Here is a 27,802-nt window from a genome sequence, read left to right on the forward strand (position 1 = left end):
TGTAACTTGAGACAAGTTGGGGAAGCAAAAAAGGGAAGAAAAAAAAAGGGAAAAATAGCGCAGCTATTCCCGCCTCCGCCTCCTCCTCTCTCTCCTCCCCGGCCAGGCAGGAGCCACGTCACCGTCACCCAGTGCTGGCTTTGGGGCTGCTCAGCAGGCTTATCCTGAAGCGCTCCAGGGGACAAACCCCAGCTTTCAGCCTGGAGCAGGGACAGGAAGGCCCTGGGTCAGGGAAGAAAGAGAAAATACACCCTGGGGGAAACGTAAGCGAGGGAGACATCCAGCTTGAGCGCCTGGCGGGGGAAAGGCACTCACGACCAGCAGAGAGAGGAGCCTGAACTTTCCTCTGCCAGAAGAGAGGGCTCCCTACTTGAGGACAAAAGGAAAGTTGAGCCGGAGGAGAGCGTTCACTCGGTGGAGGCTTGGGAGGAAAAAGCTCCCGGCCCTTGCCCTCCCTGCCCACAGAAAGCACCCCACTCCCTTCGCCCTAAAGGAGCACCCCTGGCACCATGAACATCTTCCGCATCCTGGGGGACCTCTCCCACTTGCTGGCCATCATCATCCTGCTGATGAAGATCCTGAAGTCCAAGTCCTGTGCTGGTGAGTGTTCCCACGCACCGGAGAAGGAGGGGAGCCCTTCTTGGAGGGCTTGGTGAGGGGTGCAAGCAAAACAGGGTGCCAAAAAGGCTGGCAACAGTCCACACAGCCTGGCAGCTCTCCCTGGCAGGCTTTCTCGAGGGAAGTCCTCCTTCTCTAGAAAGTGTCCAGCCCAGAAGGAGATGGCTGCATTGGAAGGATGTGATGTGGCAAGGCACACAACCTTTGGTAGATGTTAGTCTTGGGCTGGTGTAGCAAAGGAAAGGGCAGCAAGGCCAAAGAGAGGTGGGAAATGAGCAAAGTTGTGGAAGCACCAAACAACCTGGAGAAAAAACTGCTTTAGGTCAGAGGTCCTGTCAGTGGGTAGGTACCAGAAGCAGTCCCATCCCTGGATGAAGAAATCAGGGCAGCAGCTTCCTGCAGGAAGATTTTGCTCCAAGTTCATGGTTTCCATCCCAACAGACTTTGGGGCTGGGCTGCAGCATCATGGCTGTCACCTCAGGTAGAGAAATGTGTGGGTCTGACTGCATCTCCCTGTCAGTGGTGACCAAGCTCTATGAGCATCCCTGGGCTGGTCCCTAGCCCCACAGCTCTTCTATCATGCAGCAAACGTCACATCACACACACCCCAGTGAGGTGGGCAGATGAAGGGGGCAAAGAAGGGAAGAGAAAGGCATTTTAATGACAGTAAGGCCTGAATTGGCCAAAGCAGCGCACATGCCCGCTGAGCACCAGCGCCCATGACCCAAGGCAGGACTCAGGGGCATCAACAGAACCTGCTGACATAGTCCTTTAACTTGGGAAACTTCAGGCAGTCGTGGGGTAGGTCTAGAGCTACCACAGCACCTACATGCCAGACCTAGTTCACAATGCAACATACAACTGCTTCCAAAGAAACCACCATCATAAAGGTCCCTCCTCTCATCTGCTTTCCTTTCCTTTCTTCTCTCTACCATGCAGGTATCTCTGGAAAGAGTCAGATCCTTTTTGCCCTCGTCTTCACAACCCGCTACCTGGACCTGTTCACAACCTTCATCTCTGTCTATAACACTGTGATGAAGGTAAGGAGAGGGCAATGCCGAAGCAGAGGTCGCCCTCAGCTTGCCATGGTTTCTTGGGGAGGTGAGGGTACACAGTCACTGTCAGTTTTTCAGCCAGGAAGGGTGGATAAAGATGCTTCCTTTGGTGTCACTGGCCCTCCATTGACCAAAACACCACAACGCCCTAACCACAGTCACTGAGCAAGCTGAACCCATCACGTTTAGTACTACCAGAACAAGACACCATGAAGCAAACCTAGACATCCTTGCACAGCAGGAGTGCTAACAAACTGCTGTCACCAAGCCAGCTTCTTCACACAGAGCTCTCTAGAGGGCTCAAACAAGTGCAATCCTCATTGTGAGGCAATCTTTAATTGATCACCAGATTATCTCCAGCTGAAAGCAGTCCACAGGACATTGCAGAAAAGGCATTCACCACTATCTTGTTCTGGCATGGCCCCACCAAAGCCAGGTTAAGAGATCATGACTTTGGCAAAGCCACCCTCTCATTGAGCACAGAAGATGTGATTGCAGGTAAAGCCTTGCCCTCTCCCTTCCCTCTCCCAGGTCATATTTTTGGTATGTGCCTATGTCACCGTGTACATGATCTACGTGAGATTCCGGAAGACCTTTGACAGTGAGAATGATTCTTTTCGCCTTGAGTTCCTGCTGGTCCCTGTCACAGGCCTCTCCTTTCTGGAGAACCACAGCTTCACCCCCTTGGAGGTAAGGAAAACCTGAGGCAGGAATAGGGAGGGGAAGCAGCAGCCTGACACCAGGCAGCAGTGTGAGCAGTGTGAGCAGCGTGTTGAATAGCTGAGATTTTTAACAGCAAAAAAACCCAAGGAAAGGCAAGGTTGGCAGGACTTGAAGGCCACACCATCCATACAGCAGCTCAACACTATCTCCTCTCAGTCCCACCACAGCAAGCTCATTTTCCCCAGCTCCAGCAGCAGTCCTTGTCCTGCTCACACCATAGGTGCTCTGCCAGATGAAAAGCTTTGGGTCTTAATGCATGTTACACGTTAACCAGTGCCAAGACTCTCCACTGACTTCATTTTGCACCTCACAGATACTCTGGACCTTCTCTATCTACCTGGAGTCCGTGGCTATCCTTCCTCAGCTCTTCATGATCAGCAAGACAGGGGAAGCAGAGACCATCACGACCCACTACCTTTTCTTCCTGGGCCTCTACCGCGCTCTCTACATTGCCAACTGGGTCTGGCGCTACCACACAGAGAATTTCTACGACCAGATCGCTGTGGTTTCTGGGGTGGTGCAAACCATCTTCTACTGTGATTTCTTCTACCTTTATGTTACCAAAGGTAGGTAGATAGGTTGGTATGAAGCTGCAATGTTCATTTGGCATTCCTGTAACGCGTGGTGGAGCTGCAGCTTGCCATGCAGTCGTCCTTCCATGGCTTTATTCTCTGCCGTCTTTGTGATGCATATTGTCTACCTCAAGTCCAGTTTGAAAAATGTATCTGCTGAGTGCACTTGGCCATTTCAGCCCATGAGGTTCGGTATGTGGATGAGAAACAAAGCAGAACCAGGCTCAACCTCACCTTGGGAAGTTAACAACTGAGGTATACTCGATTCTACGTACACTTCGAAAGATTATGAATCACACAAACAAAACTTTTGAGTGGGGGAAAAAAAATAGCTGTAGGCAGACAATGTACCTGAGAAAGCAACAGCAGACATATGGAGGTATTATTAAGCTTACTTTTTCTTCTGATGGAAAAGGCATAACATTCTCAAGAACTGATTCTGTAGGAAGATGAGTGCCTGCTTCCCAAAATCAGATGGCCCCTTCCACTTCAGCACCACGGTAAATGGCTATGTGCTAAGGAAGTGCACGGAGGGCATAGAAGGTTGCAGAACCTGCTATGGTTTCTGAGGCTGAAGCATGCTTTAAAACACATTTCTGTTGAGGAGAATGGAATTTGATGAAATCTAGCTGAGCAGATTTCTTCCTCCCTACTTTCTTCTTTCCTTTCCCAATCTAGTCTGCCCAAAGCAGTAGTGGCGGCCTGTGTTGGGTGTTTTGACGGATGGCTTTTGGTAGCTTCCCGCTGACAGAGAGGTGACAGGAGCACCGAGCAGGTGGCTGGCCTTGGCAGATGAAGACTTCCTTCTGTCATTAAAACATTTTTGGAGCCAGCAAAGTACTTTGTAAAACTGCCATCAAGGTGCTCCACATAAATTCCCCCTTTTTTTAAACCATTTCCCATTTTAGCATCCCGTGTGCTTCTGTGAGAAATCCACACCCTTTGTGGTTGCAGGGGGTGGAACAAAAGGGAGGAGGGGGGAAAAAAACAGCTGCTGGCTTTCAGCCTTGCATTGCTAGCATTAGAGCTGCAAAACATAGATGATACAGGAGACAGACAAAAAAACCCCACCCCATCCCATTTGTTCCTGGGCCATCACAGCAGGAAGAGGATTGCCTTTTCTGTTTGTTTTTCCTCTTGTTTTCTTTTACACAAATGTTCTGGATCAGGGGAGAGAAAAGGTGCCTGAAGACATGCAAATGCTTTGCAGTGGTCTGTGAACTCCAGCAGCATTAAAGCAGGTCGCATCTCTCACACAGTCTTGTGAAAACAAAATACCTTTTCAAAACATTTCTGCCTCTGAAGGGCTTGGACAAAAGGGCAGCGAGGCTGCAGGGAAAGCAGAGATGTGTTACATAAAGCAATCTATTTAGCAGGCTCCAGAGATGATCCCAAAGCGTTGTGAAAGGACTTTTATAGAATGTAACTTCTCTTTGTCTTGTTTTCATAACTATAGTGATGAGCTCTTTTCTGTTTAACACAGATATTCTGAGGAAGCTTTCAGCTCCTGAAAGCTTGCGTGTCACAGAGTGGCTATGAGCAAGCAGGGGCACCGTCTAATTCATCCACCTGCTCACAGCAGGGTCACCTAGAGCACATTGTTCAAAGTCCTGTCCAGCCAGGTTTTGAGTTTCTCCAGGATGGAGGCACCATAGCTTCTTCTGGAGAACCTGCTCCACCACCCTCAGTGTAAACAATTCTTTCATCTGTTTAAGTGGAATTTCTCATTGGCCCTTGCACCTCCACTGAGCACTGCTAAGCAGTCTGGCTCTGTCTCCTTTACTCCTTCCCTCAAACATTTATACATATGGCTAAGATTCTCCTCAGCCTGCAGTGTAGTCCCTTAACCATCCTCATGGTCTTTCTCAACTTGCTCCAGTATGTCCGTGTGTCTTGTACTGAGTGCAGAGCTGGACCCTTCACTCCATCTGTGGCCTCACAAAAGCCGAGTAGAAAGGACCACCTACCTCAACGTGCTGGTGATGCAGCTCAGGGGGTTGTGTTCTTTCCCACAAAAGCACAGTGGTAGCTCACGTTCATCTTGGTGGTTCAGGGCCTTTTCTGCCAAGCTGCTTTCCAGCTGGGCTGCCCTCAGCAGCCAGTGGTGCACAGGGCTGCTCCACCACTGCACAAGACATGCTGTTTCCTTTTATGAGGTCCCCACCAGCCCATCTCCAGCCTGACAGTCCCTCTGACCCCATCTGGTGTTATCAGCTGCTCCCCTCCATTGTGCATCATCAGCAAATCACCAAGAATGTACTCTGCCCTTCCCTCTGGCACCAAATACATTGAGCACTACTGGCACAGTACCAACCCCCACAGTCCATGACCAGTACCAAGCTGATCACCACCCAGTCAGCTATTTCTCCACTCACCTCATCCAAGCCCATGGGCCCCTGGTATTCCCAAAAGGCCTCCCCAGTCACAGCTTCCACATCAGATGAGGTGAGGCAAGCTGAGAGGAGCCTGGCTACAAGCCATGTTCTCTATTTAAAGAAGCAGCAGTGGGGATAGAACAAAAGACTCCCTACTGCATCATAATTTCAAAAAATGGGGTAAGAGGATCTGTCCATGAGAAAGGAACCGTGGAAAGGAGAACCTTCTCCTTTAGCAGAAGGGAAATTGGCTGCACTTTCCACCCTTAGAGGAACCTGTAGTGGCCATCTCCCATCATTCTCAGGTTCCTTCATTTCACCCTTTTCACTTAGTTGTCCTAGATGCTCCCTTCTGAGCACACAGGACTTTCTGGACCTGCTAGCACACAGTCACAGCTGAGGAAGAGCACCTGTGCTACTTGAAGCCAGCACAGCTCTACTCCTACTAGCCAAGAGCAGCACACCAAGGGTGCCCAAGGTCCATTCAGTAGTCATCACCTCATTGCTGTTTGCAAACCTGGCAACCCATAGTCCAGCACTCTGAACAGCAAGAGAAGGGGAAATTGTTGAGTGGAACAGTTGAATTCCCTGAAGTGCCTTCATTCTCTTCTCTCTTTGCAGTCCTAAAAGGAAAGAAGCTAAGTCTCCCCATGCCTGTGTGAAGACATTTTCATAGACAAGACACTCTGAAGCTCTGAAGATCACAGCTTTCCTCTCCTGGCCCTTTTTGACTAATGGATGGCTCAGCAGTTTTACTCCAGTGCCAGGAAGACAGCAATGCCTGGAAAGCTGATAGCTTCTCATCCAGATGAGACTTTCTTTCAGTTGTTTTTTTCTCCCTTACTTGAATTTGGTGCCAATAAGTAGTGCTGGCCAATGCTGAAGTAGTTCAAATTAATCTCTCCTGGCTCTTCCCAGCATCTACCTCCAAAACACGCCTCTACTTTGACCCTGAGGCAGCACAAGGAGTGTAAGGGAAACAGTCACTACCTTCAGTCCTGTGAGGAGTGCCTATGGTAAAGGGGACGTGGCATTATTAAGTCTGGTAATGCAAAGGCCACTGACCCATTTCACATGTGGTCACCTCTGACACAGCACATGCTATCAGCTGTTACTGTAACTCTCCCTGAGCTTACATATTCCTGAAAGTTAACTCTGCCTGACCCTCAGTCTGTTCAGGTCCTGTAACATTCAGGATATTCATCTAATTTCAGTGACAGTCCCTCACATTCCACAAATGGGGACCACTTCAGTTCAGAGTGTGGCCAACAAATGTTTCCAACTCCTTGAATTCGACTTTAAGAACTGGGAAGGACAGGGGCAAAGACAGCTTTACACTCCAAAAATAAAGACAAAGTTCACAATTTATTGACAACAGTGTTTTTATTTATACCTACAAAAGAAAACAAGATGGTATCAAAAGGACAATTTACAAACTAAGAATAGTAACATAGCTCTTAGTATCCTGTGTCTGAACACCACAGATCTATGCATCTCTCAATTCAAGTCTTCATTAATACAACAGGAATGTGCTCAGAGACCAGCAGGTGTGTGAAACAAGATGCTGATCCCACACAAAGCCACTAACCCTTCCATTGTTCAGAGAACTCCAAACAGTAAATTGCTTCAGGAAGTGGGAGGGGAGGAGACACCCAACTCATCTGACACTCCCACAAAACTTGTACAGATTGAAAACAGCACAAACAATACAAGGCTCTAATGCTTTACCCACAAGGGTCCTGCAGCTGGTGGATGGACAGAGCCACGAGCACCCGGTGGGACAGGGGCAGCACATGCCACGGTGCATTTATGCATTCAACAGTCTGGTTACCACTCTGAACCAAGACCCTGGACTTCAGCTGACCTCAACCTCAATGGCAACAGAGCACTGCAAGACTTGGCATAGATGTCTCCATGTGCACAAGTGGTGTTGTGTGTCCCCCCCCTAAAAGAAGTGAAAGCTATAGCAGACTATAAGGCAGCTTGGGCAGTCCAGAGACCCTTTTTAAAGCCAGGCAACTGGGACATTCTACTTCTACACCCCTCAAACACATTTCTGTGTTGAACTTGCAAATCTAGTTTACCTTTTCAAGAAAAAAGAAAACCAACAAACTTCATACTGGCTTGTGAGGGAGGCCAGAGACAAGTCAATCAGTGCCTGGATGAACTAAATGTTTCTGGCTTTCACTTAACACAAGCAAGAGAACTTCCTGCCCAAGCACTGGAGTTAGAAGACTGCATGAGGGAACCAAGGTTCTGGAAGCTCTCTCCCTGTGGCCTCTGTGCCAGCAAACTTTACCTGTGTATGGCATTGGGGGGAAAAAAAACAAACCAACAACCAAAACCCAACAAACCAACCAACAAAAAACAAACCACCAAAAAACCCCACCCAAAAATCCCACATCCATCCCCCAAAATGTTACTCTGGGAAGAAAGAATACTTTGAAAACAAATAATTCCTGTATATGCAAACTCTCTTCCTGGGCTATAAGAAGTTCCACTCTGCTACAGGAGGAGTGGGCTGCCTTGTTCATCCATATGCAAGAATACCAACTGGAAAAAAAACAGCAACAAACAAAACACAACCAGCCCCCAAAAAAACCAACAACCCAAATCCTGCACTATTGTAATGTAAAGGTTAAATCTCACAAACCAGGTGATGCATCCAGTCTTTTGCCATAGTACCAGATCAAGAGCAGCCAACTCCTGTTATCATCTACTGTCTCTGAACCGTCTGGTATTAGAAATGATGAGTCAGCAACATGTGTCACTAAAGGGGACCCCCCCACACACCCCCCCCACCTCAGCCTGTAACATAAAGCAGTTTTTATGTATGTCTTTTACTAAAATTTCACTCTTCTCTAACATTTTTCTAAAATGCTACCTACCTGCATGAGCTCAGCTCAAAGGGACCAGTGGAGCAGGGGACTGCACTCAAAAAGCCAGGAAAAACAATAGTGAAAGTAGAAAAGAAACAAAGGTTCAGAATCAAGATGCACTAACCAGCTCACCTTACCTCATGGAAAGGAGATTCCAGGCAATCTCCGCCTCCTCCCTTCCTCCCTGTGCCCCACCCCCCCCCCCAAACCCATCCCACCCTAACCAAACCTCTTAAATTGAAGTGTGGAAAGCTGTCACATTTTATTCAGCATAGCGGCGTTGGCGACATTCCCCATGGCAAAAGGTAGCTCGCTCGCGAAGGGCAGACGGACGACATCTGCCATTCGTCAGCTCAGGTCTCTTTAGTTTCTGGGCTCTCAGGTCAGACTTGTCTCAAGAAACCCAACAACAGAATTTGAGAGCAGAAACTAATTTAAGGACAACCAGGCTCCAGCTATTTAAGATGCTGCAATGTAACAACTGGAGGAGAAGAATCGCCTTGGCTGAACATTACAGCAGCGGTACCTATGCTGACTATCTGGTTTTCAGGTACGGAGTCCAAAGCAGGTTTGGTCTCTGACACTGGGGTTTTAATCCCAACTTCCCCATTGCAGGCTGCTATTAGGTACCTGAGGATGGAGCTGCAAAATGTACTTGGGGTGTTCACTCTGAACACCGCCCAGCCCAGACAAATAAGCAGAGTTTTCCTACAGAAAGTCACCTACAGTAGATTACAAGCAATAACAGTGAGCCTATTTAAAAACCAAACCCAAACCCAAACCAATTAAGATTTGGAGAAGTGAGCTTTGCTCCCCTGCATTTATCATTTTAAATGAAGTGCTTTTTGGCTCCCCAAAGCTTCCCACCTCTCTTGATACTTCCTGAAATTAAGTTAAAAGTGTTACAGAACAGAAAAGTTCCTCCTCTCAAAAGCAGGCTTTCTTTCACACAAACCTTAGACACCAAGATGATCGAGCTGGGACCTATCTGCCTTATACCCATTGCTTTTAGAGAAAATAAAATTTCCCATTTCCTCAACATGCAAGACAAAAAATAATGAGTTTTCCAGTCAACTATATATATATCTTAAAAAAAAAAACGGAGGAAAAAAACAAAAAAGAGGAGAGGGTCAGTGAAGTGGACTAGGGGCTGCTTTTATGGGCTTGAGGGATTTAAATGGTGAATTCTAAGTCTAATCTGCATGAGAGACACCACAATGGGAAAGAAGAGAAAGAAAAGGTTCCTTTCAATGCAAGAGGTCTACACTGGTCACCAGTGTACGTGGTCTCACTTGCGTGTGGGGGGAGGGGGCGGGGGAGGGGGTGGGTACTGGTAGGTGGCAGTCTGTCCCATGTAGCCCATCACATTAGTGCCAGGGGGCTGCGGAAACTGTTGTGACATGAGCGGCTGTGGCTGCTGGCCCGAGCGCCCCACCATCCCTGCATACTGCTGTTGGGTAGTGCTCTGTGAGGTTCTCCCAGCGGTGGCAGCTGTGGTGCTGGCACCATAGCCACTAGCACTGTACTCTGCAGTGCCATAGCCACTCGTGCCATAGGCAGCTGCTCCATAGCTCCCTTGAGTGTAACCATACTGGCTCTGTGCTGCCCCAAAAGCAGAATTTGGGCTCCCGTAGGCACTGCCATAGGTCTTGTTGGCGCCGTTGGCGTAACTGTCACCACGCTCACGGTCTCTGAAGCCACCTGAGTCTCTCCGGCCCTCTTTCACTCCCCGGAGCCTCCTGTCACACTCTTCCTGGTACATCAGGTTAGGGTTGTTTACTGAACTGCTCGTTCGGTAACGAGAACGGCCTCCTGGCGATGGATATATTGAGATTTAGTACCACGAACAAGTCTTAGACAATGAACTCTGGTACAGTTACACCACCCTTTCTCCCCCTCTACATCCACAATTTTGTCCAAAAGGGCCAAGTTCTTTTGACTGACTGCAACTTCCCTGCACAGCTGTGCATACGCCTCCTCATTTTGTTCAAGATTCAAAAGGGGTTCTTAATGCATGTGCTTGGAGACAAAGAAACAGAATACATTTAGGACTAACTTGGAAATATAAGGAAACTTATTATTCTTTCAGGGAGTAGGAAGAAAATAGTTTCAGTCCCTGAAGGTAAAGTTGGTGTATCCCTTCACTGACTTAATTTTCCACGTGCACACACATGCATCCTATCGCCTGTGCTAAGGTAGGAGCTGCAAGGAATTGATTGATTCAAATGGAATTAGCTCTGTAAGGAACTTACCAGGAAAAACAAAAGTAATAAAAAGAAACTCTCCACCTAGCTGGAAAGAAGTACTACATCTACATAATGTGCTGGGACCTGGGGTACAGAACAGCTTTATCACCGATCTGTTACCTTAAGACCTAACACTTACTACTTCTCTACCTACTTGTAATCTTCCCTCTGTCAAAACAGGGAACCCATGCCCTGCATAGCCTGTTTCCCATGTGCTTTTACCTCCACCACCACCTCCGCCTCCTCTGTGGTCCACAAGCTGCATCAGTTTTGGATTGATGGCTTGATTGGCTTCTTCCAACACTTTGATAAGCTCCCTGGCTTGTTTCAGGTTTCCTGGTGTGAAGAAGGTGTAGGCAGTACCTTTGTTGGTACTACGCGCGGTACGGCCGATACGGTGCACGTAATCTTCAGAGCTGTTCGGATAGTCGTAGTTTATCACAAACTTAACATCTTCCACATCTTGTGAAGTGCCCAGGCGCCAAGCACAGCGAAGGGGTAGGGTTGAGGAAAGGGGAGAAGAAGAGAGGATGTGCCAACGAAAGGTGGGGAGCACGAATGCAGGTGACAGTAATAAGAAAAAAAACACCAATAAAGTTAGTAATTGCATGGAATAAATACAAAACAGACTCATCCCAAAAGAGAAGAAGACTTAAATTCGTGGTCATCAGGAACAAAGATCTGTGTCCTGAAAAAGTGTTACAGCAGTTTTGCCCTGCGCTCAAATTCATCCTCCCCAGAATGCACTTCTCTGTCTTCCTGTGTCAAAGACACTGATGGTCATCAATAAGCCAATTGAATTTCATACTCCTTTTTTTTTTTTTCCTTAAGAAAAACCACAATCTGTGACATGAAAAATGTCACTCTCAGAGCAAACTGGGGTGGAGGATGGGCAGAACTGCCACGGTGAAGCTTTTACTCTGTTGGGAGAAGTCTAACAAATAATAACGCTGATGAGATCACTTACCTTCCACTCCGTAACATGAAATAAAAAGCAATTTAAAAAGTATTCACTTTTACAGTCCTGACAAAACACAGTGAATTACCTGCCCTGCCCTAAAGCTTAAGATACTCCAATTGCATCAGTAGGTATTCAGCCAACTCATTCGCAGAGTATCTTAACTCAGCTTTGTAGTTTATCACCAGAACGCATTGCACTAACATCTCACCACACTGTTACGTCCGGCTCTGGCAAGCTTTCCTCATTGGGACACCCCTGAATTCCATTAGCAATTCTCTACTTCCGGCGTCAGACGGAAGCAGGGAACGATCACAACCGAGTTGTATGCAAAACATTACTGGGGGGTTAGGAGATGAGAACTGATGCTTTATGGGAAGGCAAGACTTGGCAAACTTGTGGGACGAAACAGGGTAAATGTTAGTGTAACGCTTCGGTGAAAGCACCAAACCCACCTATTTACTTGCAGTAAAGAGCATTACTTTTTTCAAGCATGGTATTAAAGCCACCTGCCCCTAGCAGCTCATTAAAAGAAAAAAAAAATATATTAAAAAAATCTGTATTTTACGAAGAATATTCTGAAAATATCCAAGGTAAAACACAGATTTTTGTGATTTCTTTGTTTGTTTGTTTTTAAAGAGAGAAACATTCTCTGTTTGTTACCAGACCGATGCACACTCCCTCCTCCTGTGGGAAACCGCTGCAGCCGATCCCGTCTCTTTGCCTTTTATTTTTGGCGGCCTCCTTTCGAAAACTCCGCCCTCTGACACGGGACCACTGGAGCGCGGGGAGCATGCATCAAGGGTCCGTGGCAGCGAGAAGTCCCCACACACGCTCGCTCTGTGAACTGGCTTAGACGCTTCTCTGTAGCCCCATTTGGTTGTGAAGCGCCGGAGAACCTGGGTTCAGGTAAAAGTTTCAGGTCCTCCAACGCTTTTTGTCCCCTATTCAGGGCTCTTAGGGGCAATTGTCAAAAAAATGAAGATACAAAAATTACATCCAAAGGGTCAGACTGCATCTATTGCCCAGACTGCATCAATTTCAAAGGGGTTGTAGGAAAAGTAAAACCAAGGGGTTGTGGTGACAAGAGGGGGGACTTTATGTCTGTTTCTTATTACAGCATAGGGGGGGGCTCCTCAGTCTTTGCTGACTCCAAAGTCCTGAATCACACCAAAAAAAGGGAGTGAGAAGGCAGGTTTCACAGGGGGCTGCGCGAGTCTCCAGCTAGGGTCCTTGATGCAACAGGGTTTTTAAAAAGGGAAAGTGAAGTAAAGAGAGGAGTGTGCATGACAGATCACATCTTCACAGCCAGGGTGTAACTAGTCTGACAAGCTGCAGGCTACATGATCCTCAGTCAGTCCCGTTTTCGCACATCCATCAGTAGCAAAGTGACTTGAATTACCAGAGAAGAAACAAGGACATGCTTTCCCGGCAGAAAGCACAGGAAATTGTGGCTACCGACATAGACAGAACTGACTTGATTGGGAAGAAGCGGGAAGAATGGGAAGGCAGGAAGAGGAAAATGCAAGGGTGTTTTCCAGACTAGGAAGTGGTCCTGGTAGAGCACACAGCTTGCTGAAGATAAGACCAGAGCAAGTACAAGACCCAAGTCTTGTACTGGAGGCTTCTCCAGTCTAGCATGCTCCAAAGTGTCTGCGCGCTCGTGATCTTCCTGCGCTTTTAGAAGATAACATAGCAGGATCAAGAATTGAACTGTCAATCATTTTTGACTGCTACCTGGGAAACATTCCCTTTGTCAGACCATCAGGATACCCTATGGCACAGACAGTCTCGAGTTATCGATCGGGACAGATTAACACTAGCAAACATGCTAGTCTAGAGAGCTGTTTAGACCATTAATGTAGATGTGCCCCCACCCCTGCACTGAGAATGATCTGCAGCTCATATCAAAGCTTCTGTTAAAGAAAACAAAACAAATCAAATTCAATGTTTTTAGTTTAATAGACTGAACAAAAAAAAAATAAAAAAATAATCAGTGCAGAGAGAGGACCTCACTCCAGGGAATTATCACAAAGAAGTCATCAGGGGACTCAGAACTTACCTGGAAGCTTTTTTGAAACCAATGTTCCATTAGGAAGAGGGGAAAGCCCTGGTGACTCAGCCAAAAGGCGCGCGCCCCTGTTTTATGTTATTTAGGTAGAAGCCTTCACTTTCCAGGATCTTGGAGGAAGTCGTCCAGAAGTTTGCCAGTTAAGGGACTTATTTTAAGAAGCAGCAAACTCAGGGCCCCAAAACAAGCAGAGATGTTGTTCAGTAACAAGAAACAGACTCTGGTACCTTTCCCCCTTCGCTCAGGTGAAGTGGAGGATGGGAAGTGGGGAGACTGTTTTTCTGAAGTGTTATCCAATTGAGTAGTTTTGGGAGGGGCTTTTTTTTTTTGAGAGGGTTGAGGCTGTTTTAAATGTCTAGGCAAGATGCACAAAGAAGCTACCAGCACATAGCAAGCCTGTTTAAAAAATGCTGCTAGATAAAGCAGCTCTTTCATATAAACTGGTTTCAGGCCTCAATCCCTTCTCCCAACAGGCCCAAGTTCTAACTGCACAGGTCCAGACATGACCCTAGAGGGCAGAGACTGAAGTCCATGTAATCACCTCTCTGAGGAAGTGTTGGACATTTTTTTTGAGGGGGGGAAGGGAAGGAAGGGTGAAGGTTGTGTGAACAAAGTCTGCCAAGTCTAGTAATGGTCTGCCTGCATTGCAGTGACCGTATGATGCACAGCACAGCCACCCTTTCAGCATATGAAAAAACTCGAGATCTCTCTGCACTGATTTGCAGTAATTTTGTCTAAGAGGTACTATAATAAGACACTGACCCCTCAAGTACTTTATCCTCTACCAGACTCAGGGAGGGTAGAGTTTTCAATGTCTGTTATTGAACTCAGAGCACTTCACAGGCCATGCTCCTCTTCCTGAGTGGGCAGATGTACAAGCACTGCGCTTAGCACACAGTGCTTCACAATACAAACATGCTTATTAAGAAAGGGGGCACAACTGATGCATCCAGACAGATCATTTTCATACCACCAGAATGGGGTTGTGTGATTCTGATTCAATTGCACCTTTGGGTAACACGATGTTAAAGGCCAGATATAATCTCAGTGGTCCTGCCTAGAAGGAACACAGAGGAGGGAAGGTTACATGTCAAGACCAAAGATCTGGAGCAGTGCTTTCTCAGATGTGAACACATCTGTGGGGTAAACACGCATGTACACTGGGGCTGCTATATTCAAATCTGTGGTGTGTCATATAGGGAGAATATTAGCTATCTGCTGTTGAAATGCTCTCCCACAACTTCCTACTTGAACTCTATCTGACAGGCTCTGAACTGAGAGCAATCCGTCCCTATAACCCAGCAACAAAAGCTGGATTTGGGGAAGTAGTGAGTGTGGTGGAAGGGTTGGGTTGCATAATTGGACGTCTCTTCTCCCTCTTGGCGATCGAATGGTCATGCCTAGGCCTTGCTGCAGACCAAAGCCTGTTCATTAGGAGCAGGAAGAGACTTTGAATATGAAAGACAAAAAAAAGATTAATGTTAAAAAACGTATTTCACATGTGGGGGAAAATCACGCTTTTGAAGTTTGTTTTTTTTTTCTTTTTTAAAAAGAAAACATATTTCAGTCCAATGAGAAAAATATGCAGCAGTAGGCAAGAGTGGTCTATGTGTACAAACCTAGCCCACGGGATGCAACGTCGGTAGCAATGAGGATAGGAGCCTTTCCAGAACGAAACTCTGTAAAACAAAGCACGCTACGTGAATTCGATTTACACTACGTGGTCATTTTCCAGAACCTAGGTAGGGTGGCTCAGAAACCCCAGCAAGTCAGGATGGAACATGTCAACTATTTTTCAACATCTAGTTCTCTGGGTTAAGCAGTTTTCTCATTGCATTTTTGTCACAAGAAGAACAAAACGAAAACCCACACCACCAAAACACCAACATACAAAACAACCCAAAAAACCCCAACAAATGCCAAGAACCGAAATTAACAGTAGCAAGGCAGTTATTCTGGAATGTATCTATTGGGTATAGACACAAAATGTAACAAAACCAGAGAAAAACATATCTCAGTAAATTAGGTACAGCAGCCCAAGTTATTCTCCCCTCAGTGACGGACTCACCATTAAGCACCCAATCTCTCTCTGGCTGACTCTTGTCTCCATGGATACACATAGCTGGCCAACTGCCAAAGAAAGAAGCACATTAGTACAGACAGAAAAGCACATATGTTAAAGGCAACAAGCAGCTTTATTTGCCTTTTTACTGAAATACCAAAAATAAGACTTGAGAAATATTTTGTTCCCTGTCCTCCTCTGCCCTTTATCTACCTAGCATGTATATTGGTTTGCTTCTTGGGTGTTAAAACTACCTACCTAGACAACCATCTAAGCCCCATCACATTTGCTATATTGGTATTGTGATATGCAAAGAGCTGCAGAGCTCACAAATATTCTCTTGCACTAATGCTCTGATGGACTGCAATCTTCTGGGAAACAGACTGCATTCAGCCAAGAAAAGAATGGAGTTGTTGCCAGCAACAGCATCATGAACATTTAAACCTTACTGCTTTTGCCTATGATTCCTGTTTCCCACTAAAATCAAGGGGAGGAGGGCAGCTAATCACCCATCTCTGCGCATCCTTCGAGTGAGATCATCACATCGCCTCTTTGTCTCCACAAAGATGATGGTCTTGTTTTCCTTCTCTGCCATGATTTCTTCCATCAGTTGTATCAGTCTAAAATAGACATGAGAGACAAGACGCAGATCCACATATAAAAAAGCTATAGAAGCGCTCTCTCAACTCACATTGGCATCACGTAAACCACGCATCCATGTAAATAAGACAGTACCACACGCAATTTAGGTCTGTTGCATAACGGTATGGTTAGAGTTCACACAATGGATTAGCTCACTACAGGACTCAAAGGTTACAAGCCTCAAAGGTTAAACACCACCCCAAGTCACTTCACTGTCCAGAAATTCTTATATGGCTAACAAAGCAATGCAGAGTTTGAAGTACAGTCTAAAAAAGCGAAAAGGTAGAAACCTCAGCTTACTTATGGTCTTTCTCGCTTTCCATGCATACATCCACTATCTGCAGGATATTGTGGTTGGCACTCAGCTCCAAGTTCCCCACGTTAATCTGAACATAGTCCTGCAGGAAGTCCTCGGCAAGCTGGCGCACTTCTTTTGGCCAGGTGGCACTCCACATCAGAGTCTGTCTATCAGGCTGCGAGAGAGGGAAAATGCGGTTTTTTAAGGTACTGGACTGTGAATGAGAAATCAAAGGAAACTGTCCTCTTACAAGGTACACCCACCCTGATCTGGTCCACAATTTTACGAATTTGGGGTTCAAATCCCATGTCCAACATCCTGTCTGCTTCATCCAGCACCAGGTACGTACACCGACGGAGGTTGGTCTTTCCTGCTTCGAGGAAGTCAATCAAGCGACCTGGTGTAGCAATGCAGATCTCCACACCTTCAAAACAGAATAAGTAAGAGGAGTAAGGCTCTTCATCTGAATGTCAATTGGTATTTTTAGTCAGAATGAATCACCTTCAGAGAAAAACTGTTTAGGGGGGAAAAAAAAAAGAGAGAGAGAAAAAAGGCACCACCCTCATTCGTACCCAACATTGAGTCATTTCAGTAGAAGCCCTAGTTTCTTTTAATACTTCTTTTTCCATTCTGAAATTACTGTTACATTGCCATTAGAATAATAAGTGCAGTATAAAAAGTAAAAGCTCACTGTCACAAAACACCAGTGAAGTGCTGTCCGAAAACCAGAAGTAAAAAGCTTCTACTCAAACCTGACCAACCTTCGTCCAGGGTTATGCCTCTAGAGAGCTCTCTTCAAAAATAAAAGCAAATTCCAGCTAAATTCACTATGTTAATCAAGCATGAAGTGCTGTTCTTCTTATACAGGTCAAATTACTTCTTCCACTCTGTTTTTAATATATAAAGCCAAAGCATGAACTCTAATACTGAGTAATTATGCTCCAGTAGCAACATACAACCATCCTAGCTGTATGTTGGCATATAACCAGAATTCAAATATTCATAAGCTAGTACCAGGTATGGCAATTCACACATTCCTTAAATCACTGAATCACAGACTAGTAGGGGTTGGAAGGCACCTCTGGAGATGGGAATGCAATCCCCCTGCCAAAGCAGGATTACCTAGGGCAGGTCACACAGGAATGTGTCCTAGCAAGTTTTGAAAGTGTCTAGAGAAGGAGACTGCCCAGCCTCTCTGGGCAGCATGCTCCCGTGCTCCACCACCCTCACAGTAAAGAAGTTTTCCCTCGAGGTGGAGCTTCCTGCCTTTCAGTTTGCATCCATCGCCCCTTGTCCTGTCACAGGTCCCCATGGAAAAGAGATTGAACTCTTCTTCTTGGCATCCACCCTTCATTTATTTGTAAACATTAATGAGATCACCTCTCTGGTCTAGTCTAAACAGACTCAGGTCTCTCAGCCCCTCCTCATAAAATAGATGTTCCATAAAAGACAAAACAGAGACTGGTTTTCACCAAATCCCAATGCTTATGGGTGAGTACATGTCACTGAAACATCCACGGGAAGTAAGTTTAGGAAATGAAAAGTTTAGGGGAATGAAAAACAGCAAACCCCCAACAGTTTTCTTGATACTGCACTTATAAATGCAAAGTATTTTGTGGCAGCTCAAAGAGAAAATAGAAAGGAAATCTAATATCCAAAGAAGTTGCTATACACCAAAGAACTACCTCATGAACTATCACTGTAACTGGAGAAAGAGACAGCCATTCATGTACACCCCCTTCCAAAGAGCTTTTAAGGAAATAATCTTGGGGTTAGAGACATTTTTACAACGCCACCTCCTCCAGAAGCTGCAAACACATGTTTCAAGATTACCTCTTTCTAGATCTCTGATTTGGGGACCTTTGGGTGCTCCTCCATAGATGCAGGTACTCTTCAGTCTTGAACACTTGCCATAGTCGTCAGCCACCTGCTGCACTTGCTGGGCCAACTCTCTAGTTGGTGCCAGGACCAGACACTGTAAAAGGAATCAATTCAGGATAGCCAAGCTGGACACACATCCTTAACAGAAGAGCTCCACACAGATACCATAAGCCAAGCTGACCAACTGCTGTATATTAGCTAAAACATTTAAATATTTTTAGACTAGGTCAGCAATTGCACAGAATTTCAACTCAGTGGGATGCTCACACAGCAACAGTAAACATTTCTCTACTTACTATTCTGATACAGCAATTTATAATGAAGAACACAACTCATTAACAATGCCATGTCACTCATGTCATAGCACACAAGAAGGAAGGGAATCAACAAGCACTTACAATTGGGCCATCCCCTCTCTCCAAATATGGCTGGTGGTTGATGTGAACAATTGCAGGCAACAAGTACTAGAAGAGAAGAACTTTAAGTCAAGGCACAGGATTTCAGTATTCAATGCCAACAACCTCCTGCCATGACAACTAGATCACAGCAAGAGCCCATTTAGTCTAACATCCCTTCAAGAAGCCAACACCTGACACGAGAGATGGAATCCCTGGCTATATAGAAATCAGAATTCCGCAAAACACAGACACTTGCATATATCTGGCAAAACAGATTTTCAAAGCCACTGACCAATCATATCTGCTCTGACATGAACACAAAATGCTCAGCATCTCCAAAAGAAAGGTTTATCTAAACTTGGGAGTCTAAGTCAACAGAATTAATGAATTTCAGCACTAATCAATGCTTTTCACAGAGGGTAAAACTCCTTAGCCATTGCAGATAAAATGAAGGTGTATCTCATGCTAAAGAGTACATACAGGTTTTTAAACTGCAATATAAGAACAGACTAAGAGAAGTGACTAAGCATCCAAAGACAAGCACAAAATACATGCCTGTAAATAAGACAAGCTGAGACCTAAGTCTCACCCATGATGCAGTAAAACAAGCTTTAAAACATGTAATCATTTCACTTTATGCTTGAAATACTGACAGTAGGGCACCAATTACATTTTGTAATGTGGTGGGTTGAAGTCTCCCCCCAGCATTAACTTTGCCACACCAGCTCAGCTAGAAGCAAATGAAGCTGTATTTACAAGCAAGAACTACACTCTACATTGGAATGCAATGAATAGGTACAAAATATACAGTATGTACAACATTATACAGATATTTACAATTAGCAAACAGCATGAAAATCCCCCTGGTCAGAGACCAGGGAAGCTGTTCCACTGCCCCTCCCCCCACCTCCCAGTCCCCAGAAAGAAACAGAGAGAAAAGCAGTGGGTTAGACTTAGCCAAGGCCAGCCAACAAGCAGGTTATCTCTCCCAAGCAAAGCAAAACCAGCCAGAGATCAGAAGAGAGAGAACTGTTATGGTACAGCTCATCTTACTCTAGGTATTTATCCAATGGACTTGTTTAGAATAATCTTTTGTTTTCCTTTTTACACCCAACAGTGATTTATTTACATTTTTCTACTTTTCTGCTCAAAATCTGTAACTAAATTTTGAAGGCATAGCCTAAAATCACCACACCCAAAAAACACTAGAAAGTATCCCAGGGTGACTTCTGTAGTGACAAGGAAACCTAAATTAACGAAAAAAGGGGATGAATACATACTGCTAGTGTCTTTCCAGAGCCAGTCTGTGCAATGCCCACCATATCACGACCACTGAGAGCCAGTGGAAAGCCTTGGCACTGAATTGGAGTGGGTTCTGTGAAGTTCTGGTCCATCAAGGCATCCATCACATACTCTAAGAATTTAAGAAAGTAGGAACTTTCTTAAAGGATAACTGAGACTTCAGAAAAAGGTTTTACAAAACAGAAAGGCCTAAGCAGCTGCTGGGTTTTGAGTAACCCTCAACAAATAGCAGAATACTTACGTGGAAAGCTACACTGGTGGAAAGCAAACACAGGCTTGGGGCAGCCTTCCATTCCTCGAATTGTTATCTCTTTCTTTCTCCGCAATTCTTCAACTTCATACTATTTATGTTGGGGAAAACAGAGCAAAGCAAATTGCCAGATGTCAGCAGAGACTTTATTGTGCATGTTACACCTATTTATCAGAGAACTGAATTGAAACAGAGATCTAAAAATGACTGTCATCATGAAGACTTTAGAACTGAGTTACCACCCAGCTGCACCAATGTCCAGAGCTCTCTATGCAGTCTGGAAGGAGTGGTTCAAGCTGTAGTATCTTGAAAAAGCCAACACCTCCTTTTGTAGAATGGCTTAGGCTGAGATCATCTACTCCAATACCCCTGCCATGGGGCACGGACACCTCTCAAATATACTTGGTTGCCCAAGGCCTCATCCAACCCAGCCTCAAACACCTCCAGGGAGAGGGCATCCACAAGCAATCCTTCAATTCCTCTATGCCACATAAGTATCTTGTGAGTATTTTGCATAAAGGTTTGTGAGTCTATGTAAGGATAAGAACATTTTGTTTCTTTACTGGTGCTAAAAATTAAACCTTTTCATTTCTAACTATAAAAAGATGTTGAAGAGAGAAAAAAAACCCTGTAGACTCAAGTTGGGTAGGAAGGGGAGGTTACTCTTATCTATACAGGCAACACAATGTACTACAGAGTTCTGAGCCCCCAGCGTAAGCAGCATATTGTTTTTAACACAGAATGTCAAATTACAGGGGGGAAAGCTAAAGGCTTTCCTGTCCTACCTGGGAGAGCCATCCAGAAAGGGCAATCCAAACTCAAAAGGACAAGGAGCTAAGCAACCTGGTCTAGTTTTGAGTTATTTCTGCTCCCAGGGGATTAAATGAGAGAGTTCCCATGGCCTCCTTGAGGCTGAATTATTACTACAGTAAAATACTACTTTAAAACATTTCTTAATGTATTTCTGCCACTCTTTACTTTAGTCCATTATTTCAGGTTTTTTGCCAGTACTGCAACTCCCACATTCTCCAACTCTGCACTGATGAATAGCTAGACCAGACAAGCATTATGATGAAGACTGACAAAGGACCAAGTGTGAAGTATCTTGTAATAAAAACAGCTAAAAGCAGAAGCATCACCTTTGCTAATATTGAATAGAATAGAATAAACCAGGTTGGAAGAGACCTTCAAGATCATCACATCCAACCCATCAACCAATCCAACCCACCTAAACAACTAAACCATGGCACCAAGAACCCCATCAAGTCTCCTCCTAAACACCTCCAATGACGGTGACTCCACCACCTCCCCAGGCAGCCCATTCCAATGGGCAATCACACTCTCTGTATAGAACTTCTTCCTAACAACCAACCTAAACCTCCCCTGGCGCAGCCTGAGACTGTGTCCTCTTGTTCTGGTGAAGAGACCATCATCCGCCTGTCTACAACCTCCCTTCAGGTAGTTGTAGAGAGTAATAAGGTCACTCCTGAGTCTCCTCTTCTCCAATAATCAGGGCAACTGAAAAACCACTACTCCACAGAGTACACATGCCAAACATGCTTAATGAAGACAGCTCTATTACACACTGTCCAGACTTCTCTGGACAAGTTTTTCCACTTGTGACATTGTCTCTCCTAAGCAAAATGAGACAGAACACGAAGACTTACTGGAGTTAGCCTGGCCACTTCCGGGTGTTCCACATAAAAATTCTTCTCAAACTTGGGCAGCTCACTTAAATCCCACTTTTTCTTTCGCAAACGTTCTCCCGGATTACCAAATTTCTTCGGAGGAAGAGGACCTCCACGACTTGCTCCAAACCTGAAAATGTCAATGTCAGTTATAAGACAGTATTTAATTACTCTGGGATTTGTTCATTACGCATTTTCCAGCCTATCTCCTCTAAGTTGACACAAGTGCACAAGAGTCTAGCAAAAGTCACCCACCTTCCATCACTATAATGGCATACCACTTCTTGAAATAACCTAAACCTGCTTTAAGTCAGTTCTAAAGCCAAAACCATCTCAAAGTTTCCTTCCAGTACAGCCATTTGAAGGTTACTGCCTTAACTCTCCTGTCTCTAGCTTTCGACCTCAAGGCTTCCTTCATCAGGACAAGGCTGTGGGTACAACTACAGCACTTACCTCCTCTGACAGCACACTTAAAATATGGTTAGATGAAAGGGGTGAGGAAAATCTCTAACTGCAAGTTCCTTTAATCTCTCTTGATGCTAGTTTTACACCAAAACAGGTATTTTATTGGCTGCCCCTCTGTTTTCTTTCTTACAAGTAGCACAGCTCAAATGAAAAAAAGAGTGTAGAACAGAAAGTAAACAAACCTAGCCAGACCTGCAAGGCCATCTGTAATTCTGCAACCAAAGCAATAAAGAAATAAAAAGTAGTAAAAAAATCCCTCTTTTTAAACCCAAGTCTAACAGGGAAAATAAAACCCAACCAACAAAGTACTTGGGAAAAATCATATCCTCTCTCAAATGCTTCTGATATAGATTCAAGAGAGTAAGATGTTTGCTAAAAACTTCCTAGCTAGCAGAACAGCTCAAAAGTTGCTCTCTGTCACATTTTCTTCACCCAGTTAATTTAATACACTTCACAAGGTTACAAAATAACTTTAAGGACTCATTAATGCACTGGGCACAGCATGAGTTTCTGGCAATAATCTGTAAGAGTAACTGAGTGGAATATTTACTGTAACTATTATAAATTACATATCTTGAAATTCCATTAAAAAACACAGTATAGCTCCTTCATTAGCATTATACAGACACAGCAGAAGGCACTTTTCTAAATGTTACCAGGTCAAATTTTGTCCTCATGCAGACTTTGGTTAATAAAGCTGTAGCTTTCTGCAAAATATCAAGTCAAGAGACATGCCCATTTTATTTACACACCCACTCCAAAGTGTCTGCATCTTACCCAATCAGACCTCTAGTAAATAACTGTTAATGAAACAAACTGAAAGCAGCACAAATCCCAAAGTAATCTTATTCCATTCATAACCTGGGGGAGAAGAGCATGTGCTAAAAAAATGAGTAAAATTTGAAACAAATGTCTGAATTAAGTATAAGACTACCTGTTCAGACACTAACTTTTTTCCTTTATGTTACTTCAGAATGAAAACTAGAAATTACAGTGATGAATGAGAGTCAAAAAGACCAGAACTCAATTATTGACAGGAAGAAGGGGTCACATATATGGAAAAGCTAAGCTATGGTAGATATAATTTAACTTAAAACCTGCTAAGTGAGTTTCAAAATGTTTTATTGAAACTGTTCATTAAGCCTCTTCCCTTTCCTATAAACATCCCTTATTTTCTCACCAGCAGGTCTATCAGATCCCTTCATAATCAGCAATTTCTGTCACATGAGAAGACTGAAATCCTGACTGAAAAATTCATTTAAGCACTGCATTTTCTTTCAGGACAAAGTAAAAAGAAGAAAAGAGACAAAAAAAAGGTAAGTCTAGATTTCCATTTACAGGAACATTCACCTCTGCTGAAGATGTCTGCTACTGATCATGAAAACTAGAGGTCAAAACAACAACTACTTCAACATGTCAAAATAACAACTGTATTTTGGGGCTAACAAAACCCAGTCTCAGGCAACTGGAGATTCAAAGTCATCAGTGAATTTCCTTATGAAACATATGGAAGAACTGATTGCAATACTGGACACTGAAACAGATGAGTACTATGAATGTTTGCTTCATAACTATCCAGAGGGAAGAATTGTTATACTTTACATATAAGAAACACAGTTTCAGTTCTTCATTCTTACACAATATGACTGTTCACTGACCTGAAAGAAGTCCTGCAGCAGTCTTCCAACACTGCTTTGCTCAACTTTTATCAGCTAAACTGGCAGTGCCACTGTACATTCTATTTATCATTTAAACTGGCAGTGACACTCTACATTCTGATCACAAATACAATGAGATTCCCACTGCAGTTAAACTGATTTAAATCTAAGATTACACCGATTTGCCAACAGTCCTCTTTTCAAGTGTCAACTCAGACCAACTCAAAAACATTCTTCGCAAATACTACCAGCACCATCATTTCTGGGATAGAACTGAGCAAGTTTATTACACTGCAGAGTGAAAAAGTATGACTTCCATTCTAAGAAGTTACCTACAACTCATTCCTGACAGGAGGAAAACAGCCTGCATTTGGTTAGCCTACTAAGAATCAGCACTGAGAAGGGGATGTAACTTTCAAATTGTGCTTAATCAGCACCCTGAGTGGCTCAGGATTTATATTATAGAGGCTATTTAGGAAATATGATGGTTGGTAGTGGCTACAAATATTTTTACACCTTAAACAGATGTATGGAACAACCTGATGCATTAAAGCTTCCAAAATAATATGCCAAGAAAGCAATTTTCCATGCAAATGCTCAAAAACATTCACAAAAGTATGACAAGCACTCCTTTTGCTTATGCAAACCCCCTGAGCTAAAAAAAGGAGCATCCACTATATTCAAAGCCTTTACACAAAATGAGATTGTATGCACATTTTAAGGCACATCAAGTGATGTGACCACGCTTTGGTCAGTATTAAATAACTGTATATAAACCTGCACACTCCAACACTCACTAAACTCCAACACCACTGAGGTCTGAACTATCTCAGGCTTGCCAAAGCATTTTCCAATGTCCTTGGGTTAAACTGAGCTGGAAAGCTCAAAGTGGAGAAACACCAGAACTCTCCTCTCTGTGGAAAAAAACAACCAACACACCCCACAACAAACTATCTTTTCATTTCAAAGCGTGAAATGTGGGTGTAAGATAAAGCAAGGACACAACTATCTCTCTTCACAGGCAAGAAACTAAATGTTAAAATGCGCTGCAACATAAACCAAAATATTCCTGAATCTCCCAGCACGGAGAGAAAACAAGGAAGGGAAGGGGGGAAGGGAGAGAAGACACAATAACTGAGATCCAGTCTGCCACAATAAGAGTAACAGAGGACACATAACGCATTTATTGCTAATTCTTGAGAACAGAGACCTAAAGGACAGAAAACACCGCTCCTAAACTAGTTCTAACTTTCTCTTTAAAAAGGCTTAGGAGAAACATCTTACTACTCTCAACCCTTTAAAAACCTCAAGTCTCAAATTAGTCACATACTGTAATGACAGTATATTGATTGTTGCCATCCTCAGAAGAACAAATAAAAATCAAACCCACATTTTCCGAGCCAAGCTTTCTTTAAATAGCAGATTCAAGAACATCCAAGCACTAGCCCTCTGCACCCTCACACACAATCCTGTTTGACTACTATGTAAGCTTGGTCATGCTAATTAAGTGTGGTCCAGGGCCATGTTTACGAAGATCACCTCCTGAGTATGCAAGTTGCCTGCATGGCAGCAGTTTTCAATCTCATTTCCTCTCACGATAAGCCTGGGAGTGCAAGTGAGGAAGATCTCTCACCAAGTGCCATCTTTCTAGTAAGTCTAGAAATAGCAATGACAACCCGAAGGGCAGATCGTCCAACCACCCTTGCCAGGGCCGTCAAGACCTTCGTTGCTTGTAGAGAGGGGGGAAAGAGAGAGTAGGGTAAAGAAAAAGAGATCTAGCAGAAAGCAAAATGGGAGGCCTTAGAACTGCAAGCAAGGCACGCACGGTTGTACACGAACGACAGAAAAGCTGAATAAAAGCCTCCTCAAACCACCACTCGGCCTTGTTAACAGAACCTTACTAAGAAAACCTCCAGCCCATCCTCCTCGGGTAATTTCGGGGGAAAAAGTTCCCCCAGTACCGCCAGCAGAACGCGGCCCCCTCATTTCCACAACTCCTCCCCGGCCTTCCTCCCACCAGGCCCCCAACGCGGGGCAGACGTCTTCCCCCACCGCCCCCATGCCGAGACGACCTGCGCCGCGCCAGCCCCCCATTCCCGTCCCCCCCAACCCATCCGGCCCAGCTTATTCCCCTAACACCTTCCCCCCCGCTCCCCCCCTCCCCATCTCCCCCACCTTCCCCCCCTCCCCTCCCCCCCCCCCCCTTACCCGCCGCGGTCTCGGTCGCGGCCCCGGTCCCCGAAGCCTCTCATCGCACCCGGAGGGGTGGGAGAGAGACAACGGAACGCCGGCCGTGGGGACGGCGAGGGACTAGGGGTACGGGGAGAGGGTCCAGCCAGGGGCGGCTGTGTCTCGGAGGATTCGCTTTGCGCCACCTCGCTTCTTTGGTGGGATACAAAAGGAGAAGAAGTCGTCAGTGGGTCAGAGACCCGCTGAACGTCGGCGGAGGGAACGGCGGGGCTCTCGGTCGACTCCAGGGCCCGTGAAGTGTGGAGACACCCAACGTCTTCTACCTCTGGGCTCCCGGCACAAAATGGCTGCCGCCGCCCCAATCTGCTTCAGTTACGTTACGGACGGCCCGACGCTGCGCAAACTGCGGCCCTCGAAAATAACTATGTCTATTCCCGGAAGCCAACTACGCCCTAAGGTCGCTTGGCGAAACACTGCTCAGCACGGCAGGCAGGGTACGAAAAGTACGTAGCGTTCTTCACTTCAGCCAGGCCTGTCATGAGGAAGGGAGGGAGGAGAGTAACGCTCTCGCTATTCTTCAAAGTCTGCTAAGCAAGGAGTCAATCACGTAACCTCTTCTGGACAGCAGGGAAAGCCTATGCCGGAGCGTACGTTACGCCAGTACACGGCGTACGGAAATTGCGTAACTCAGGCTGGCGTAGGGCAGGAAGCGGCCGTGTGCTTTGCGTAAAATTCTTCCGCGGGTTGTGCAGGCAGGGCTGGAGGATTACGTTAATTTTGCAGCCTAGTAGGGTTTGGAGAATACGGCTTGTCGCCTACGTTGGCCCGTGGAGGGTGGCGGCAGGGTTGGAGAGACAATAACGGGAGTAGGGGGTGGAGGCTAGGCCAGGCGGGAGCAGCTCCTCGAGCATTCCTGGTGGGCTCGGTGGGTTGGGAGTTTTTCCTTCGTTTCTTTCCCTGGCAGATCACTAGGGGAATGCTGGGGCAGGAGCAGGAGTCACAGCAGCCATGACGTGTGCATCTTCCTGAGTGCCAGGAGAAAACGGCATAACGGGCATAACAGTGCCGGCAACCCCCGGTCACACACACACCCCAGCAGCTGCAGGAGGTTCATGGCACCTCTCCAGAAAATAAACGAATTCACCAGCTTGCCCACTGTGGTGTTACTGCAGGCAATCTAAGAAATTACATGAAGTACTTGAAGGACAGGAGGCACAGCGTAGACACTGTGTTTGTAGCCTGTTAGCACTGACTCCCCAACTCAACCAGAGACTCCTAGCTAAAAAATAAAATAAGCCACAAGGAAATGATGTGGCACAGGCCATGAGTTCTGTGCTGAGCTTAGACACTTACGACCTATCCAGAAGCAGCTGGTTCAGTCTGTCCTGGCACAATCAGCTAGGGTTGGTCTGTGCACAACAGCCAAACCAGGGCTTGGCCCAAACCTGTGCTGTCAAATGTATCAAAAATC

The 27,802-nt window shown here is 45.3% G+C and overlaps 2 protein-coding genes across 2 annotated transcripts; one reads left to right on the top strand and one right to left on the bottom strand.

Annotated features, from left to right (window-relative positions):
- Window positions 1–6,707, top strand: KDELR3 (KDEL endoplasmic reticulum protein retention receptor 3). The gene is made up of 5 exons (XM_068142453.1): window positions 1–600; window positions 1,558–1,658; window positions 2,205–2,363; window positions 2,710–2,962; window positions 5,965–6,707. The coding sequence occupies exons 1-5, from the start codon at window positions 510–512 to the stop codon at window positions 6,003–6,005; spliced, it is 645 nt and encodes a 214-aa protein (XP_067998554.1). The 5' UTR covers window positions 1–509; the 3' UTR covers window positions 6,006–6,707.
- DDX17 (DEAD-box helicase 17) lies at window positions 6,708–26,772 on the bottom strand. The gene is made up of 13 exons (XM_068142452.1): window positions 26,350–26,772; window positions 21,998–22,148; window positions 20,322–20,421; window positions 20,059–20,192; window positions 18,779–18,844; window positions 18,333–18,474; window positions 16,763–16,923; window positions 16,502–16,674; window positions 16,069–16,179; window positions 15,566–15,627; window positions 15,117–15,176; window positions 10,691–10,930; window positions 6,708–10,034 (listed from the first exon to the last, which is right to left on the bottom strand). Exons 1-13 carry the CDS (start codon window positions 26,391–26,393, stop codon window positions 9,511–9,513), a joined length of 1,968 nt encoding a protein of 655 aa, XP_067998553.1. The 5' UTR covers window positions 26,394–26,772; the 3' UTR covers window positions 6,708–9,510.
- Window positions 26,773–27,802: the final 1,030 nt, after the last annotated feature.

This window comes from Melanerpes formicivorus, unplaced genomic scaffold (genome assembly GCF_026170545.1).
Source record: "Melanerpes formicivorus ecotype bairdi unplaced genomic scaffold, bMelFor1.0.p_v2 SCAF_8, whole genome shotgun sequence".
In the NCBI taxonomy this organism is placed as follows: domain Eukaryota; kingdom Metazoa; phylum Chordata; class Aves; order Piciformes; family Picidae; genus Melanerpes; species Melanerpes formicivorus.